General features: G+C 48.5%; 1 protein-coding gene across 1 annotated transcript in view; it reads right to left on the bottom strand.

Moving 5' to 3' along the window:
* Positions 1-15,646, bottom strand: part of LOC122383448 (homeobox protein ceh-19-like) — a 30,713-nt gene extending 15,067 nt beyond the window's left edge. Inside the window, exon 1 of the mRNA XM_043369882.1 lies at positions 15,362-15,646. Coding sequence (XP_043225817.1) covers positions 15,362-15,629 — 268 coding nt within the window. The 5' untranslated portion in view covers positions 15,630-15,646. The remainder of the gene's footprint in view (positions 1-15,361) is intronic.
* Positions 15,647-21,097: the final 5,451 nt, after the last annotated feature.

The raw sequence follows: 21,097 nt of genomic DNA, 5'->3' as shown, positions 1-21,097 counted from the left end.
TTGCTACAATGTGTGTAAAAAGAACCATAGGTGTACAGGGACCCAAAATAAGTGGTGTATAATTATTTCTGTCCGAGTTTTAATATCCGGAGAAATCGGGATACCGGTACCCATAAGTGTAAAATTACCCGTAGAGGGGTAAATTTTTCTCTGTGTGCAATCACATTTGACAGGCACGGTGGGAGGCCCCGGCCCCGTCCCCAAATTGGAGGAAAATTGAAAGGGCTCAGAAAAGTAAGAGCCCAATGCGTAGGCTTACCTATCGCAGTGATGTACCTGGGGCATTCCACGATAGATCGTACCAGGCCCGTCACCCTCATCTCTCAGATTTTAATGAAAATCGGTCCTAGGGGTAATCATAGGCCCCAAAGACGCCTGGCAAAATATCAGACTTCTCAGATCAAAACTTTTCGAGTTATATTGCATTACCTTTTTTAACTTCGGTATGTAACGGTGAGTTTGATGGCTTATAACTCAAGAACGGGTTAAGCAACCAACAAAAAGTAAACAACACTAAGCTTGCGATGAATCAAAAATTAATATTATTATTTAAAAATTCCAAAGAAAAAAATTCATTGTTGAGCAAAAACCTTAATCTTTTTTCATTTGCCTCTAATGACTTTTGGGACCAAAATTTTTCACATTTTTATTTTTTCAAAATAATCTTCATGTCATTGCAAATCGACATGCAAAAAATTAGAAAGGTGTTCTTTCTATAAGTTCCTTATTTTCCCTCAAACAAAATGGGTTTCGGAGGGGTTGATACGACCCCAGCACGCCGTTTCGCTTCTAATAGAGCTAGAGCCTCGCGGAAAAAACGAGCGTGTGTGCCGTTACAAGTCGCAGCGATTGGTACCCGATTTTAAGGTCTCAGGTTAACCGGTAGCGTCTGAGGTCAGGTCACGTGACTGAAGTTACGGGTTCGGTTTTTAGTAAATAACTTCGCAAAAAATGGCCGCAGAGCCGCGATTTTGGCATCATTGTGTTCGCCTAGCTCAGGTGCATCGAATGGTATACTTTTTGCTAGGGTGAGGTCAACTTAAGTAGTTGACCTCGGGTCAAGGTCAGGTCAGAGCCCCTCAGGCAGTGGCGTAGCCAGAAATCAGCGAAAGGGGGGGCCATGGTGATCGAGGGGCGACTTTTCCCTTGAGAGGGGCGCCATTGTGAGCTAGTGACAGGGGGTCAGTCTAAAATGTAACGTCATATATTCACGCATGATTTACTAGGTGTTGCAAAATGCGAGTATAAGAACCAGGTTTCGCTGATTTTTCATAAAATCCAATTATTGCAATGTGCAGCCCGGTGTTTTTTTCAAAAGCCTTGATCTTTATGCATATTTAGCACGATATAGGAAACGAGCTCAGGCTACGGACATGCTATCTCAAAACACACACCAATGCGAATTCGAAACGGTAAAATATACGTTGATCGATAGGCACAATCTTTACTCTTTGAAAAAAAAACATACAAGTTCACTCACTGATCCAAAGTGACCTGTGGACTGCAGCCTCTGGTCGACCGGGGTGGCCGTGCTTAGAATCTCAGACACTCATGACTGCATGAGTGCCAGATGGGTGAGGCGTGAGACGGTCCCATATAGTGGCACGAAGGTTAAGAATGTCTTCGGCCGGCGTAGTATAGAAGACGACTTTTGATGATGTGAGTGTGCATGATCGACTTTAAAAGCGCCATAGAAACCTGCTGATCTCACCGAACATTCGCCTTGCGTAATCCTCAGACCAAATATCTACATTGAGATGGCCAGGTCAATTTTGCGACCTCTCTATTATCTATTAGTTAACCCGCGCCGTGCTGGTGGCCTGTGCTTTCCGTGTCGTGCTGGGGGGGGGGGGCGTTTTCAAGTCCCCCCTCTCTCGGCTCCTGGGCCACGTAGCGACACCCAGTAAGGGGGAAATCGAAAGAGCGTCAAAAATAATGACGGAAAGATTTAGTTTCAATTTTTAGGTCAGGTCAAAGGTCAGGTCACCAGAGGTCATCAAAGGTAAAATTTGGTCCATTTCAACAATTTTGGAAACTGCCAACGGCTAACTCGGGAATCAATAGAGCTACAGCGCCACGGAACGTGTTCCTCTCGTCGAGACGCGTCGAATGAACTATACGTTGACCTTGAAAGGTCATTTTGAAAATTTGACCGCACGTCAAGGTCATGACCTGACCGAATGGGGCCATGCTGCATATCAGTCGATCCGTATCGTCGAGCTGACCACAGCTGACGTGTTTTCACCGCTCTAGCACGTCTCTATCAAAAGTTATAGCCAAAAAACTGCTGGTGACCGTTTATGACCTGAGATGACCTCAAGGGCACACAAAAGGTTAACAGGTGCATTTTTCCGATTCAGTGTGTCATGTTTACCTATGAACCGATGTTTGGAGGGTTTTAAACGACATGTGTCCAAAAGAGGCACATTTCACTTTTCTCCCACTGACTTGAGGTCCCAAAATTGACCTGACCTTAGCCACTCTGAGCCAAGAGGTATTACAGATAAACGTCCTCCGCGAAAAGTATATTTTGAGGCTAAAACGTTTACCTTATGTCAAATCTGAGATAATAAATAAGAGAGGGCATAAAAAGAGCTATCGAATATGCGCTTTGCTGCGGCGCTGTAGCTCAATCTCTTTCTGAATCCTGCCATGCGCCGCTTTGTCGAAAAATGTCAACATCGGCGAAATTTGATTTTCGGTTGTCGCTGGTAACCTGACCTTCGACAAGTTCGACCTAACCTTACAAATGATCTAAGCCTGGCTGCTGCATCTTGAAAAGGGCCCTTGGTGTCGATGAGAAAGCCCCATTGTCCAATAACTGCCTATGCGTCAGTGGTTTCGGGGGGCATATCAATCTTGAATGGGGCGGGGCGACCGAAGTCTCCATTCAGTTTCGCGGTTCAGGTAGGCGCCAGTGGCTCTTGAGGGGCGCCAGCGACCTCGGATTGATGGGGCGACTGTGATCTTTAGAACGGCGTTGAGGAGCGCCATTGGGCATGGATGGGGCCACTGTTGCCTTCAGCAGGGCACTGGAGGGAGGCCCTGGAGGGGCTTGAGCTTGGGTGGGCCGACTGTAGTCTCCAGGGGCGTTGTTTCGGATGGGGCGAATGTGATTTTCAGAGGGGTGCCAGGTAGTCTAGAAGGGCGCCATTGGTTTCAGAGGGTTGCCAACGATCTTAACCCTCGCCCATGTAGGGGGGGGGGTTGGTGCAACCCCCCCCCCCCTGAGGTTTTTCGGAAATAGTGCAAAAACGGCGGCGCGCAGCTCCGCCAAATTTTCGGTACCTTATGGGGCAAACCTTGCGCATCTTTTGATAAAAAAAATTGACCGGGTCATGTCAGGTCACGGAGTTATGACGTCACAAAGGGAACAGCCTCCGGCCGGATTTTCACAAACTGAGTGCCAACGCCCGAGGTTTCCTGCCGGTGGTACGGACATCGGTTGATGGATCGTGATGAAACTTCCCATGCATGTTGGGGCAAGTATTGGCTATCATATGGTATAAGAAACTTGACCGGGTCAGGTCAGGTCACGGAGCTATGACGTCACAAGAGGAACAGCGTCCGGTACTATTTTTGAAAAGCGCCCGAACCACTATTTTGCTAATTCTTGTCACCTCAATGGGAATATGCAGCAATATTAGCTTCTATAGGGAGCAAATGGACCTCCCAAATCCAAAAATACAATCAGATTTCAAAAATTTAAATTTTGATTTTTCGAATTTCTGCCGCCGACTGTGACCTTGCCGACTTCCGGCGCTCCCAACGCGCCATTTTTAGAGCTAGGGAAACGAAATACATACCAAACGATAGAGAATTGATCAAGGAACACGATAGTGAAGGTTTCAAGTCGATATCTCCCACCGTTTTGCCGCAATCGCCGCGGAAAGTTGAAAAAAGTCTATTTTTCCGAAAATTTGACCTTTGACCGGTCAAAAGTAGGTCAAATGTTGACCTAGGACCAAAAAATATACCACCAATCGCGAGATCTCGGCGAGAGCAATCCGTTGGTCTTTTCCGCTAAGCTCTACGACGCTCCGTTTTCAAACGCCAAGGGGGGTCGCACCACCCCCCCCCCCCTGCATGGGCGAAGGTGGCAGATCGCCGTTTACGGGCGAGGGTTAAGATGAGGCAGCTGTAACCTTCGTTTAGATGGGCGCGATCTTCAGAAGCGTGCCGGACGCTCTGGATGGGCTTGAATTGGGCTTGAATGGGGCGACTTAAGTCTCAAGCGGGACGACTTCAGTCTCAAGGGGGGGGGGGCGCTAGTGGCTCTTGGGGGCGCTATTGATCTCGGATAGGGCGACTGTGATCTTGAGAAGAATGCGGGTGCTTTAGAGGGGCGCCAGTGGTTTCAGGGCGCGCCATCGATCTTGGATGGGTCGATTGGGGCAGCTGTGAACTTAAGAGGGGCGCTGGGTGCTCTAGAGGGGCGCCATCAAGCATTAATGGGGCGACTGTTCCGTTCAGGTGGGTGCCAGCGGCTCTTCATGGGCGCCATCGACCCCGGGGGTTCGGAATATTCTGGTATCCGGAGGGGCGCCCTTCAACATTTGGGGGCTCAGGTCGTATTTGGGGGTGCCCTGGAGAACATTTAGGTGTCCAGGCACCCCCAAAGAGATATTGAGTTCGATCCCTGCCTGCACATCACTTTTTAATTCATGTTCTCTCTGTAAAACGGCATCAGCCTAGTCGGCGCTAATTGGGGCGCCATTTGGGCGGCTGGGTGGAAAGGGGGGGCCATGGCCCCCATGGCCCTCCCCTGTATACGCCACTGCCCTCAGGTCACGAAGCTGGGCAAAGGGTATCATATGGCATATCATTCGATTCGGAAGGTCTTCCCGAGTTCATTGGTGGCTTTCCCGACTCTCTAGCTTCATTTGATCGGGAGTTATTGACGAAAAACTCGTACGACCCTAGTGACGTCATAAATGACGTCACGCAAGGTTAACAATGCAAAAGTAAAGCATTGGACTTTGCAAGGAGTGCATGAAATCACGATACCATGTACGTGGGGTAGTTTTAGCTCATTCTCGGTGCCAAAATAACAGTTTTTATATTTCCCCATTGATTTATAACAGTGATGTCACGTGACCGACCTGACCTCATGTAACCTTGAAAAATTCCCAGATATACAAGTTGTGAGACCTCTGGAGGACACCATGTATGCGTCCTGTAACTTTCATCTCGGACAGCTATGGTCATTGGCGTCCAAAACAATGTCAGAACCAAACAGCCTTTTTCACCCTCGCGCTTATAGGAAAGAGGGTTGAATGAACCCTCTTTTCACTTTTTTCAGATGACTCAGACTTGAATGGAAATTTCAGCAACCCGTGATGTCACTAGGCAGCTTTACCACGCCATTTGAAAGCTCCTCTCCCGAAATCACTATTCGAAACCGTTATCGTGACGTAAAATAAATACATTTATAGAAAGAACACCTTCCTAATTTTTTGCATACTTCTTAACAATGAGCCAAATATTTTTTTAAAGAAATAAAAATTCAAAAAAAAAATGGTCCCAAAGTCCAAAAAATACAAATGAAAGAAAACTCGATATGTCATATATCAAAAATAGCGTATTTTTCGAAATTTCAAAAATACATATTAATCTCTGTTCCATTGCAAGTTCAATGTTATATAACATTTGGCATTTGAATAATCCGTCTTAGAGTTACAGCCCGCCAAACTTAGCGCTGCAAAGCAAGATCCAAAAAATGTTATACACCATAACTCAAAAAATAATTATCTGATAAGCCTGAAATTGTTACAGGTGGATTCAGAGCCCCTGATTACCCCTGAGACCAATTCTCGTCAAATTCCGAGAGATGAGGGTGTCAAATTGGAAAAAAGTGGTACGATCTTTCGTGGAATGCCCCACCTATACCTATGTTTCCAGGATTTCATTATGAAAGACCTTATAATGGTTAGGTTATAGGTAAGTAGACGTACCGTGTTTGGTACGTTAAAGTGAAATAGGGAATGACTGCCAAACACGAAAGCAAACTATGAGCGTCCGAGCATAATATATAAACGTTTCGTATATATGAGCCCGTGCCTTTACCTATATCCTGCATGCAGTCTTCGGAATTTGTATGTGCGTTGATGTAGCGGCGTGAGCCTATACCATGACATAAAACGATTTTCGTATAGGTAAACACAGTCACTCCGTTCCTTCGTACCCGAAGGACGTTGTAATGTTCAGAAAGCGAGAACGGAGAAGAGGTCCTTAATCCCAGCCAGCTGGCGCCTGATTTCAGTCGGTAGGTCACTCGTCCCTGCTGGCCGGTCCCGTGGTCCGTTACCCTTTCCAGCCCTCCCATTTCACGGACGACGGTGAAAACAGGGCGCCTGGGGCGATTTGATCAAGGTTCGTGAAATTCACACGTGATGTTTTACATGTAGAAGGCCCATGAAGGGGGAGAACTTTCAAATGTCACGTGACTAATATGCCCTCCGGCGCCCTGTTTTCACCGGCGTCCCACATCACCGTCCCATCCCGCCATTCACCCGTCCTAGCCTGGTCCCAGCCAGCTGCTCCCTCGCTCCAGACTGCCTGGGCTCGGTTCATAATGAATAAGTAACCCGTTGGCCAGTGTCCTTTCGCCAAACGCCACTTACTGAAAAAGACACTTTTGGTAACGTTGGTGCAGTGTGTAAGAGTGGCTGTATGAACCCGTCTGTCGGGTCACCCTTTCCAATAAGTGTCATTTAGCAGGGACGAGGCTCTCTATGAACCGTTGCCTGTCCCTCTTCCTAAGTCCCACGTCCCGTCCCGATGGGCTTGGAGCTTTATCTATGACGTCGAGACTTAGTTGGCGGCTCGATATCTCCACCGAGCCTTTAATTACATAAGAACCCCGACCGCCTTCCCCCAAACAGTGAAACATGCTCGTCGTCTCGGTAGATTTAGTTGGTGGCTCACTTTCTTGGCTGGTTTGGCTTGTGTCTGTCTAAGCAAAGCAATGTATAAAATATGCATTATTTAACGATGTGCTTATTTGTTAGGTTGTAAGAAATGAAAGTAACTTTCGTTGAATATTATGGCGAGGAAACGAGTAACGTGTAACCAAAGCAGGGTTTGGTGTTTGTATATTTGTTCATGAACAGCTCGTGAACAATGTTTGTTTGTTTGTTTATTTGATAGTTTACGAATTTTGGCATTCAAGGTCACATGTTCACCAACGATTCTCGGTTCACGAACAGTTCGTGAACGTTCATGGACGTTCATGAACAGGTCATCATTTCTGATATCTTTCGAGCGATTGTTACCAATACGGTGCAGACATGACTGCAGGCATATTTTACAGGGTGGAAAGTAATTACGCGAACATACTTTTTCGTCTTATAGCAATGGAAAAAGCGGCGGTAACATGAAAATTTCATCTTTTCATATATTCCTATTTATGTGCGATACACTGACAAAGGCGTTCAGGCATAATTGACGTGAGCATGTCAAGCACTGTTGGCCAAAGCTTAGTCCACGCCTCCTGGAGCTGTCTGGTGAGGCAATCGATGTTGGTGGCTACTAGCAGCTCTTAGACGCTCTCCTGAAGAGTCGCCTGGATATTTTTGATCAAATTGAGGTCTGGACTATTCCCAGATTGACCATTATATGCCCAGAAGAAGAGCGGGTTCTCAAAGCACCAGTCTTGCGTCTTTTTGGCCGTGAGAGGAAGGACTTTATCAATCATGATGAAGAGTTTCTTTGCGTCGGGCACAAAAGTGCGCTCAATCATTTTGCCCCTTTTGGTGCATTGATGGATTAGATAAAGAGACTCGTCTGGAAGGATGTTCCACTAGTTGTATACTTTATTTTTGGTGGCCTTGTTGGTCACTACATGCAATTCTGACACCATCCGGGCGCCCATAACACGCTGATGTATGTTCCTTTGCCGGATGTTTGAAGGCTGGGACGGGCGGGACGTCGGGCGCATCAGCAGCCCCCAACGCGTTGTTCTGCAGGTTTGACGGATGAAATAGCTTCGAAGATGTCTCACCCAACCACAAAGCCAGCTGCCTGTCCTCCTCTGTTCAGGTTTGGCGGTCTTTAGAAACTTAAATTGACAATCCTGCTGTTAATTCATGAATTTTGGCCATCTCGATTGTTTGTACGGCTTGATTTTCGAATTTTCACGGATTTATGCATGAATCGTGATATCTTAGATCGGGTACCCGGTCAAAGTAAACCATTTCGCCTGTTTTCGGGTCGACTGTTGTCGTTTGGTCGCGGAAATGGTGACCACCCATTCGGCGCCTGAATTCGCCGAGGTTTTACTACCGCCAACGGCTTTGCTTTTTAAGTCCTCTTAAGTTTTATTATGCTTCAACCAAAGGTGTAATTGAGTAATGCTGGTGCCGAGACCGTTCCGAGTCCCTTCCGCACCAATCCAGCCAAAATAATCACAAACGCTTTCCCTGGCAACTTCAAATTGAGCTCTTTGCCCATTTTGGTCTTGAGCAGCGTATGGCGTCAGCACCACTCGAAGCCGAGAGGTGTTGTAGACCTTCCAAGTCATTTTTCAAAGTAAGGTCACTTTTGTTAGATGAGGCGACAACAAACACGACCAGTCATGTTCCATAACAGCCCGCGCTCATACAAAATCTCCACTGACGGGCGAAATTGTAAGAAAATACATGTTCGCGTAATTACTTTCCACCCTGTACATGTGAGATATGCACCAGTCATATCTCAAGCACATGGAATCGTGATTCATAATTATTCTTGCAACACTGAGGCTTAAGTTGTGCACTTAAGACCTTGCATGACGTCATATTAGACGTCACTAAGGTTGCTTTGCAGTAGGAGCTTTTCGCTAATAACTTCCGATCAAATTGAGCTAGCGAGTCGGTTGAGCCATTAATCGACTCAGAAAGAACTGCCACATCGAATGATATGCAGCATGACATCCTCCATGCAGCTTTGTGACCCGAGTGGCTTTGACGTGACCTTGACCTGATGTCAACATCCTAAAAGACCTAATATAAACAAAAAGTACCTACCTATATCATTCGACGCGCCTGGTCACGACGAGCACGATGGTGCCACAATCGCGGCTCTGCCACCATTTGTGGCGAAGTTATTTACCAAAAACCAACCTCCTACTTTATGACACTTGACCTTACCTCAGGGGTCACCGGTTGGTGTAAGACCTTGAAATCGGATACCAATCGCTGTGGTTCGTAAAGACGCACACGCTGGCTTTTTCCGCAAGGTTCTATCTCAATTAGGAGCGAAATGGCTAAGGAGGGGATCTTATCTACCCCCTCTTTAGCGTGTTCGAGAACAGTTCATGAACGTTCGCGAACTGTTCGTTGTTTTTGTTTACCAAAATTTGACCGATGACTTAACTTGTTCGCGAACACGTTTGTTCGTGAACAGTTTGTTTATGTTTGTTTATTTGAAATATTAAACAAATACCAAACTCTGAACCAAAGCCACGAATTGTGGAGAAGCGGAGGAAGAAGTGACAATTTTTAGAAACGTTGACGGTGACACCTACAGGGTGTCCCATAAGTTCGTTCTCACCTTATATTTGCATGTAAAACAGAGCACATTGCGTTTTGATATGTTTATGACCCCTCAATGTGCTCCCCATTTCATAGGCAAACACATGAATACATGCTGCGGCATGCCAACCGGAATGTTTGGCAGCATAGCAGGCTTGAAGTTAGCCCAGACTGACTTGACATGCGCCGTGAGCTACTCGAGGCTGGAACAGCGCTTCGCTTGGACGAGCCTCGATTTCAATATTTCCAACACATTTTTATGAAATTTGGATCCGATGAGTTGCCTGAGATGTGATCTTGCCACAGAGGCACAGACGCCTATCACAGTCTCCTGGCACTCCTGGCACTTTGCTTGACCTCTGCACCGATGCACTGTCTTGCTTGAAGATGGGCCTACGGCCTCCCCGATGCCATTTTCTCCTTCAAAAATGTGTTCATATTTGCGGTTCGAGTTAAGCTAGAAGGCTGAAACTCCTCCTAGATCTTCTTGGAGAAGCATTCTGCGTCCTAACACTGTTTCTGGAGTATCAATCGCAACCTGCTCAGCGTCTGGACGCATATTACCCCACATTACCGTGACCCTGGCCTTTTGCATAGGAATAAAGCGGGATGACACGAAGGCCTCTTCCGTCGCCCATATGGGACCGTTTTGGGGTTTGGACGGGTGTTTTATCTCGAACACGGACTAGGTAGTCCAGATGACCACATTGATGTCATCGGCCCTCCATTCTTTTAGCCTCAGGCATAACGAAACAAGTGTTTGGCCATTTTAAGACATTTTCGACGGTTTTGCGTCCTCCGTTAAGTTTAATCCCAAGTGACCGTGAGTTATGTACTCCGAAATAATACTCTTAGACAGCTGGTAATCCATCTTGAAAAGCCTGCTTACCAACTTTCTAACGCTAAGACCTTTTTGACGGCCACTTTGGCGCTACACAGTTTTGGCCACATGGCTCACTCCTGAGAGCTGACAAAAAAGAGCATAAACTTGCAGCGATTGACTCCCGACAAATCATCGGCGTCACTTGCTGACTGTGCGTCCAGTTAGCGACAGACATTGGCTACAAACTGGATGGCCTCAATCGCCTTCAACCGTCGCGAATGGCCCACGTGCGGACTAAATACTGAGACGTACCCGTAACGGAGACCTCTATGTTGCGGCGTAAGCCGTCTCCACAGGAAGTGAACTCTATAGCAAAAAATATTTTGTCTAGACGAATTAGTTACCGTGGAGCATATTCAAAGTTGCCATGGCAACCCCAAAAGCTCAGTTACAAAATAAATTAAGCGTGGCTTTAACCCTCGCCCGCACATGGGGGGGGGGGGGTGGTTGCCACCCTCCCCCCAGGTAGTCTTTCTGCTCTGCACTCAACATTTTTAGAGCTAAAAGGCTGATTTTTGGTATAGCTGCTCCTCTATCCTTTCTTAATGTCCACTGAAAATTTCAAGTTTCTGTGATTTTTGGTTTCGGAGATGTAACCTTGTTTGTCAGGTCATGTCATGACCCAAATGGCCAATTCTCAACATCTTGCGTTTGCCATGGGCCTTGTGAGCTTTTGACACCTTGATTTCGGCCTTTTTTGCCAGTCTTACCTCCCACCTATCATGGAACATGTTGTTCGACGATGTACAGGGGTCAAGGTCAGGGTCAAGGTCAACCTAGGTCATCTAAGATAATTGCGTTTTAGGCAAGCTGAATTTACTTTTTGTGAAGTTTTTTTGACTGCATTTTTGGTAAAAGCTTCTCAGATCATGATTTCATGTAATATGGACACAAAAACAATCGGTGCACACATCAGTATACACACAGACACACACAGACATACAAACACATATAACTGACCTTGACCTAACTTAACCTGAAATGACCTCATCAGCAAAAATCTGGTCGGGTAGTGTGACAAAGAGGTTCTAGCTGGCTTGGCACCAGAAAACGGCATCGTCATCGGTATATGATAAGCAGCGCACTTGATATCCAACGGTGACCCAAAACAGCAACATTTTTTAGTTGGAGTTGACCTGGAAGGTCAATGACTGACCTGAGAAGGTAAAATCGGGTATCATTGGATTCGTCTCTTCCCAAAGAATCTTTTTGGTCTTTACCGCTAAGCTCTATCTCCAACAGGAACGAAACGGCGCGGGGGGTGGCAACCCCCCCCCCATGTGCGTTCTGGGATGGGAAAATGGCATGTGCGGGCGAGGGTTAAATAAGAGAGCCTCTAAAAGAAAAAAATAAGGTGAGAAGGAACTTATGGGACACCCTGTATGCCAATCTATTTCGATTTAATTCACTGCAATGCTATGTAGGTAACAATCCCAAGCCTTTTCACGTCTCTCATTATATGTAATTAAAACACTAACAATAACATTGTTCGTCTCCATGAATAAGAGTTGGTTGCATGATTTTTTTAACCCTCGCCGGCGCAGGCCATTTTGCGTCCATCGACGGCACAAGGAGGGGGGGGGGTGCGATCACCCCTCGCGTTGTGTCCCTGATCGAGCTAGAGCTTTGCGGAAAAAACGAGCGTGTTGCCCGTCACGAGAGGAAGCCGATGATACCCAATTTTAAGGTCCTAGGTCATCGGTTGACCTTCCAGGTCAGGTCAATGACCCAAAAGTCGGGAAAATCGGGACCTCTTAGAAAGTCGTAGGGTGTGGCTACTATGGAGTTTTACGGGGTGCTGATCACGAATATCGTGTTAGTTTTGATCACAGATGATGTCTTTAAGCATTTAGACCCAGGTCGGGTCAGGTCAGGTCAGGTCAACCAGTAGGGGTCGTGACGGGTATTCGTAGTACGTATCAACCGCCTCTGACAGCTTCGTAACATGTTACGAAGGCACCAAAACTACTTCGTTAACCCTCGCGGGCCCGGGGGGCGTTTTTCGCCCCCCCCCCTGGCGAATATTTGCGATAACTCCCGAACGCTTAGGGATAGGAAGGCGAAACTTTCAGTACCTTTTCTCCCATCAATTTGACATCTTCTGAAGTAAAAAATTTGGACCTAGCCCCCTTCATGACGTCACAAGGTCCATTTTTCTAGACCCCTGCACGGCAAAAATCGGCGTCACAGACGCAAACTTCAAATAGCTGCTAAAAATAGAGTTTTAGAGATAAAGACAAATTACGAGCACGGCTGTGTAGCGTTTGACCTAGAGAAAAATAGAAAAATAGTTGTGGTGACCTGAGGTCAGAGGTCAGGTCAACGACCCCGAAATGTGGTTTTAGTTTTTTGCAAATAACTTCGACAAAAATGGTCCTAGAGCTACGGCAGTGGTACCATCGCATTCGCCTTGTCAAGCCGCGTCGAATGATATATATTTTGTTCGGAAAAGGTCAAGTTTCATGTTGACCTCATGTGACCTCGAATGACCTCTGGTTGACCTTGACACATGAAAGGTGGTTTAAGATGGATTTGTACCCGCTGATCACGAATCTGGCATCTATTTTCCTCTAAGCCTTCATTTAGAGCTTCCGGATGGCAAAATTGTCTTATTTATTATTACTAGCTTGAATCAGTGAAATAGCCTCTAGCAGGGATACTCTTCTGTGACCTTGACCTTTGAGCAGCCTTGTATCGTAAGATGAACCACATATAGGGAACTGATAAGCCTCAAAGCATTTCAAAACATCTTGGAAGTTAGCACGCAAGATGTGCGAAAAAGTGCCAAGTTTGAGGTCAATTTTGAGCGTGACCTTGACCTTGACCTTTGATTTGGAGCACATTTTCAGAATCCCCAGATTCTCTTCTTTCGTTTGACACCCAATTTTGCCGGTTTGATGCAGCCTGCCGTCCTCTAGAAGGCTTACTTTGAGATCACTACACATGTGCCGGTTTTGGCCTTTGACCTTGACCTCTGACCTTGAAAATTGACCTGAGGTCAAAAATTTTAGGTGCATTAGAATCGTCTCGTAAGGACCTTTCGTTTGATATCGCTTTTGTTTCCGTAGCTCCCTTATTTACGGAGTTAGACAGGGGGGGGCGAAAAACGCCCCCCCCCCCGGGCTGCGATGGTTGGGATTACCCCCCGGGCCCGGCCGGGTTAATGTTCTAATGGTTGCTAAATTCGAATTCAGCTCCAAAAACTAGCCCAGCAACATGTAAAACTCGAAAAAGTGGACCGAGGTCATAAAAGGTCAATGACCTGACCTGACCTTCAGGTGACCTTGACATCCACCCTAATGCATGGGAGCAACATCAAATCACATGTTCGAACGTTTGAAACCACGAAAAGCTTGCAAACGCGCGGCTAATGCGAGCCGACATACGCCGAATCGCGATTCCGGCCAAACATGGTCTCGGAAAGTAGGTCACAAGTCAAAGGTCATTCGGGTCAGGGTCATGAAATTTTCAGGGTAGGTGTAAAATTGATCAATGCGAGGGTACTGAAAGTTTCGTTGCGATCGTCCGCTTTTTACACGAGTTATTCGCGGAAAACCTTAGGTGGTTGCATCACCTCCCCCCCCCCCCCCCTCCTGTGCCGGCGAGGGCTAATGCATGGCATCATCATGCCACATGTTTCAACGCTTGAAACCACGAAAAGGCTGCAAACGCGCGGCTAATGCGGGCTGACATACGCCGAATCGCGATTACGGCCAAACATGGTCTCGAGAAATAGGTCACAGGTCAAAAGTCACTTGGGTCAGGGTTATGAAATTTACAGGGTAGGTGTAAAGTTGATTAACTCAAGGGCCGTCGCGATCGGCCGCGTTTTACGCGAGTTATTTAAAAAAAAACTTATGGGGGGGGGGGGAGGTTATCACTTGTGCCGGCGAGGGTTAAATCGTTGCTATCTCTTTCTAAGATATGCACTTTTTATCCAGACCGGTTTGAAAATCGCATGGCAGAGAGATTGTTAGCTAAATTGTCCGTCATTACGACGTTTTAACAAGTACTTGTCGCTGAAAGGAACGCGATGCCGCTATCTGCTATGGAAAAGGTGGTGGCGAACATAAACCTAAATATTCATTCTTAAGGGGCTAAATGCTTTATGCATGCAGTTAGGTATATGAGAAAGCCCATTCAGTCGAACTATTTAGGAACTGTTTTTGAGCAAAATAGCTAATACTAGACTGGTGGACTATTTGTAGGCCCTATACCCCTTTCGCGTGCACACTGCATGTGCATGCAAACTCAAGATTTTTAACAAATAATGGATCATCAACGGTGCGCTGGGATCTAAGCCCAATGGAATAGGTAGACAGGTTTGGTTTGTATTCTGATCTTCACCATGTTGTCGCGAAAGCGGCCACATGCGGATTGGAAACATTTGCCTGCATCAATTATCACGAAAAGAATATTCACCTCAAGTACCAAGAAAGGTGATATAGGTATTGAATACTTCGGTGGCATCCTGCTAAAAGAAAATTGTTATCTAGAAATGCTCGGATTTCGTGTTATCATGCATTAATGTGCAAATAGAAGTAGAAAATAAAATATAATTTTGCATGTTTTCATTTTATGTGCGCGGGCAATGCAAATTTTATGAATGCTGAACGTTCTGTTACAACTCATATGATATGGCCTGCAATACAATACCTACACATACCTATGTAGGTACGTAATACGTATGAATGCTTTCCTAGGAATTAGGAAAGATGGACGGGCACAAGTGTGCGCTCCTGTGTGTGACCGTCCATTCTGCACCATTCTGCACCATCCGCATATATGTAGGTATTACTGCTTTCTCCACCACGGAAGCTTTTTTAAGACGGCCGCAGAGCCTGTCTTCCACAATAATCCCGGTTTGGGTTGCCGACGAGTGAAAAATTAGCAGAATGCACCCGCGCCGCATTGTTATTTAGTGAGCCGACCAGCGCGGCTGACTTGCGCCCTGCGCACTCTGTACCTGCGTGTCGGCTCTCGCGTTGGTCGCAGTCCTGGACCGAGGTGGACACGCAGTCGGTGCCGCCGCCGTCCGCCTCCGCCTCTGCCGCCGCCTGCTGCCGCTGGTTCTGCTGGTGCTGGTTCTGCTGGTGCTGCTGGGGCTGGTGATCGTCGCTGGCGTCAGCGGCGCAGGCGGCCGGACGGTCCGCGCCCGTCTCTGCCGCCCGCGGCGGCCTGCCCAGCAGACTATCAATCGAGAAGCACGTCGTGTGCGGCGCGCCGCGCTCCATGGCCGCCGACCCGCCGAGTCGCCGCGGGGCGCGCACCTGAGGCGGCGCGGCCGGCCGTCGCCGCCGACGGGCAGGCCCCGCCCCCGTCGGCCGGCGCGCGGCGATTGGTGGCGCCGCGGCCGCCGGCGCCGACATAGCTGCCGTGATGAATAGCCGGCCACTGAGCCGGGGTGCGCCGGCGCCCCGTGTAATGGCTCATTAGCTGGCCGGCCCGCTGTGTTTGCGCCGCTGTCGGAAGCGACGCGGCCGGTGCCGTCGACGGCGACAGAGCGCGGCTCCAGATGCCGCTGGCGGCGCCAGGCCAGACTAGCGGTCCGGCCGGAGGCGGACGTGCCACCGGCCGGGAGCTCCATTGAGCGCCTGACTGAAAATGTGCTCGGCTAAAGACCGCCACCGCGTCTGGAAGTAGTGGAGGGCGTGAACCGCGGGAGCCGTGAGGTGGGAACCGGGAGCTAGGAGCCAGGACATGGGAGGGGAGACGCTGGATTTTGGATTGGGCACCGGGGTAGAAAAGTTTGGAGGCAGGAGGTGGGAGGTAATTTATGGAAGCCGAGAGGTAGGTGCCAGGAGAAGGGAGCAGGAGGTTATAACCGAGAGGTATAGGAGCAGCTGCCCTCGTCTGGTCACTGCCAGAACAGGCAGCAGGGGAGCAGGTCGGGCTGAGAATCGGACCTGCAGATGCCAGTCGGGTACCGTTGGTGGAATGTCGGGAGATGCACCAGACCCACTCGGCACCAGACAAAAATGTGCATCTGGCGATCAACGGCTTTCTGCCAAGCCCATTGTGAAACAGACGCCCGCAGGCCGCAGCCGCGAGTTCCGATGGAACCGGTCAACACATAACAACAATGTTGCCAAAATGTTTTTTGACCGGGCCTGGATCTCCGTCAATCAAAGCTTGCTGCACAGCACGCACGAACGCATCGCCCAATCTTATCGTGCGCCGAGTTCAACGGCATGAATTTAGACTGGGTGTAAATCATTAACACCCTTCTATTCAAATCAACACCTTAAATTAACACCTACTGCAGTTCAATACCGAGCGGTTGTCGGTTCGCATGGTCAGTGTTTCTTTTATTTTATGATATTTATGACAAAGACTCTCAGTCTCGTCGTGTCACACGTCTCGCGATTGAAAGACACCACACAGCTCGAACTTGATTACGTATTTAAATTAGGTTTCCAAACTTTTGGGTCATTGACCTGACCTGGAAGATCAACCAATGACCTAGGACCTTAAAATTGGGGATCATCGGCTTCCTTTTGTCACGGGCAATACGCTCGTTTTTTCCGCGAGGCTCTATGCTCACTCAGGGGCCGAACGGCAGGGGGGGGGGGGGTCCAATCGCCTCCCCCCACACGTTAGACAAGTGACAACTGAAGTTTTGTCGCAATTGGCAGTTTTTTACGCGATTTATTCTAAAAAAGAAACGAGGGAGAAGAGGACCCTTCGAACCTCCGTATACTCGTAAGTAAGTGCGAGGTTTAAAGTCTGTTTTTCCTTAAAAGAACCGTACCTACCATGTCTGAGGAGATGAACATGTGTTACACGGTAGATAAATCAAAGTTTTTGAAAAAAATACTTTCTGTAACCTGCAAGTTAGCATGTTGTCCCCGGGTGGCGTTACTTTTCACCTCGTATCCGGGGTAAAATGTAACAGCTGAACTGACTTTGTCGGACCACAATATCGACCCAAAAAAAGATGCCATTTCGGAAATGTTTTAACTGTATATACTTAAAAGCGAAAACAACCTAGTTTTTGAAAATAACGGAAAGAGCTCAATTAAAAATATAATAAAAAAGTAACCATACTCTCATTATAAAAATCAAAAATCTCAAAAAGGCCAGATAATCTCAAGGAGCTTTCGGCTTACGCCTTCTTCAACTCGCTCTGAAGAAGGCGAGTTGAAGAAGGCGTAAGCCGAAAGCTCCTCGAGATTATCTGGCCTTTTTTGAGATTTTTGATTTTAATTATGAGAGTATGGTTACTTTTTTTGATTATATTTTTAAGCCTATGTCTATGCCTCTCGAAACAGTGCTCACAACAATTCAGACGAAAGAGCTTAATGGCTACAAACGTATTTGTACGAGATGATGAAATACAAAAACTGTTAAAAGCCCTTTTCACGACAGGCTTTCCGGCGAGTGCACCTAACTTGGCCAAATCTGCACCTAATCTCTTTTACAGCAAATATCTTTATTTTATGAATTTATTTCAGTGTTTTAATCGATGATACTCTCTGATAATATGACAAAGCAGGCATATAAGCAATTAGTGCAACCCTAGCTAATAGCTACAAGAGACACACTGAACCTAAATTGACCAAATCTCCACCTAATCTGCACCAAATATGCACCAAATGTGTACCAGATGGCCGTCGTGAAAACGGCTAAAATCAACCTCAGTCTCCCATATTTCGACTAGACGTGAGCGAACCTATTCGAGTCGTGCTATCAACGTTCAGTCGCAACGTTCAAGAACTTGACAGTGCTTCACGTTCGGTAGCTGAAGACCGCCAGACACAGTTTGGTATCAGTCATAGGCGGCGGAACGGGGAGGGCACCGGGGCACCGTGCCCCCTTTGATTTTGGCATTTTAGCATTAGCGCTATGGGCGTTGCATGGAAAGAATGGGACCAAAAGTCGACAGTGCCCCCCCCCCCTTAATTGAAGGTGTTCCGCCGCTACTGGTATCAGTTTAGCATGGAGCGAATGCCTGGTAGACGGTAGTGCAGCTGCCCGAACTTCACCCTTCTGACCAGGCGGAGAACTAATAAAACCCGCAGATTTAGTGTCAGTTGGCGATATATCCGGTGCCTTTCTGTCGAGTGCTGACTGCTGTCTAGACACATCGCCTCGCAGTGAAACACTGATACACCAGCGGAGATGTATCATCATAAACCAGCGATAACAAACCGAACAACCCATGAATGTCATCACGTGCAGCCCCCGCCGGGGTCTCGGGGCTGCGTTGGCGCGGTCTAATTGGCGCCGGGCCGTGCCAAATGACGGTCGCTGCCATCAAATCAATCAGACGCTAACCAAACAGCTGTAACCGACCTGCACCCGTCGGTGGGTGCTGCGGGTGCCGATCCCGGCGGCAGCGCGCGGCACCCGGCACTGCATCGGCCTGCCGCTAAATCACCGGCTGTATAAATAGTGCGGTGATCTGGGCGCGATCATCTGTCGCGGCTCGCGCGCCGCAGTCGCTCCGCACACGGTCCCGTGGCGGCTCGTTATGACAATGAGTAGCATCGTCTGTCTCCACGACAGCCGACGGTGTCACCGACGGAGGGGGGGGGGGGGAGGGGGCGACCGACGGCGAACGAACCGTACCCGCGGCCTCTGCGGAGGGCGGCTCAAATGGGCGGGCGGCGGTCCATAATATCAAACAATATTTTCAATCTGTCACAACGAGTAGTGAGTGATACAAAAGCAAAAGCAACAACATTGAAGGCGACGAATTCACAATTTCAAACCACATATGGGTGGAAATTCGTCGGTCGAGCACGATGCTGGCGTGAGACACGATGAAGCATGTAGTCTTGATCTTTACCTACCTATAGATTTTAATCGTAAAGATCCATGAAAAACGTCTCATGATCTCCTCAGCTACATACATGTCCCCGTGCATTATGACTACACCAGTTAAGAGTTTTAATTTGTCTCTTATTATGGACAACATATGCCAGCAACACCTATTTTATATCGCTGGTTATTTACGGTGTAAGTATAGGAAGCGATCATATATCATTCGGAGCCCGGTTCTTTGAACTGCCAGCTCCCCACGCGGCGATAAATGCTGCTCAGTTCCACGACACTGTCGGGACTGATCATATTTGTCACCCACTGAAATTTACCGTCAAAACAGACTATAAATCCCTACGTGGCGCATAGGCCTGCTATTCCTGCAGGGAAGGGAGGGAGAAGATGAGGAGAGAGAGAGAGAGAGAGAGAGAGAGAGAGAGAGAGAGAGAGAGAGAGAGGAGAGAGAGATAGATAGAGTAGCTCGCTGTTTAATATAGGTGCCATCCGTCATCCCTTATTAACCTCCCCCTCGTAAGTACATGCCTATCTGGAAGCTCCCTGTTTAGGAACCTCCAGACTCCAGCGCACAAGTCGTATGTGGTCGCGATTTGCTGAATTGCTTTGGGTTGTGTTAATATAACAGCGGTGCAACTGCAGGCTGCAGAAGGCTCTGGCTCACAAATCACGACACGCTTATCACGCATGGCTTGAGCACACCGCGAGTCTGATACTCGAGTCACTCGCCATTTAGCAGACGAAATGTAAAACGCGCTAGGTCTGATTTATTATGTTTTCGACATATTTCACAAGATCGTACTAAATTGTAAGCTTTTTGATAAGGATGCTGGACTGCCGGCTGGGGACATTGAAATTCGTTTTCAGGAAAGGTAAAATAATTTTGCACTGATGATGAGATGCTCCTCACTTTATCAAATTAAATTGTCGATGGGCTCATCTGATAAAGCAGCGTTATGCAGCACCAGGTTTGTGTGTCAATGCTCGACCTGAAGTTGTGGTAGGGTCGGCCGTTTGGGAACGACGTACAACGGGTGTGTTCACCGAGACGACTCACCGTGCGCGCCCCGGGCCACCCACCGCCGCCGCCGCCGCCACCGACGCGCTGTTGTGACAGAATGGCAGCTGATGGGCCGCTAAAAGACGGATCGCGCTCCATCCGACCCGGAACGCTAAATGCGGCGGCTCGGAGTCGGCCGGGGAGCGGACGGAGCCGCCCGGTCCACCCGGTGCCACCCGCTCGCGCCCCGTCGGTGGACGGACGCCCGGTGCGGTGCGGTGGCCGCCGGCCCATTACCCTTTGTTGGCGCCGGCCATCACCTGCGCTCCATCACCGGGCGGCGGCGGCGCTAAGCCGCCGTGGCCGCGTCGGCACCGACAGCGCCCCGTCGGACCCGACAGAAACAATGCGCGCCGAGCTAATGTCTCATCCGTCAGCGTAACGAGCCGCAGAGCCATTGTCGCGTTTTCCGGGCGATCGCCTTTCGGCGCGGCCTGCGAGCGGCGCGCGCCAATTAGCGCGCGGCGCGCCACAGACGTCTGGCGCCAACGACGCGCCGCGCGCGCACCGGCACGGCCGGCGGATGGCGGGAACGGCCGACGGTGGCGCGTCGGAGTGATACGGCATAGCAAACAGAGGTATCTGGTCCACCCAAATCTCAGAATACAGAGATGAGACGGGAAGATATCTGGACCGGCCGTATCAGAAATGAGAGGTCTGCTCCGCAAGTATCTCGGGGGCATCCGATATGAGGTCGTATCAACTATCAGACCAGCGATGTGAGAAGAAGCTTGATCCATCAGTGCGTGTATTAGAGAAATGAAGGGGCCTTCCGTACTCCACCTGCTGCCCTCCTAGGCTCGTCCTGCCGCTCTCGGTCTGCTGCCCTCCTAGTCCTGCCGCTCTCCGTCTGCTGCCCTCCTA

The sequence above is a fragment of the Amphibalanus amphitrite genome, unplaced genomic scaffold, assembly GCF_019059575.1.
Source record: "Amphibalanus amphitrite isolate SeventyFive unplaced genomic scaffold, NRLGWU_Aamphi_draft 000164F_arrow, whole genome shotgun sequence".
Taxonomy (NCBI): Eukaryota; Metazoa; Arthropoda; class Thecostraca; order Balanomorpha; family Balanidae; genus Amphibalanus; species Amphibalanus amphitrite.
This window is presented reverse-complemented; position numbering and strand designations above follow the sequence as displayed.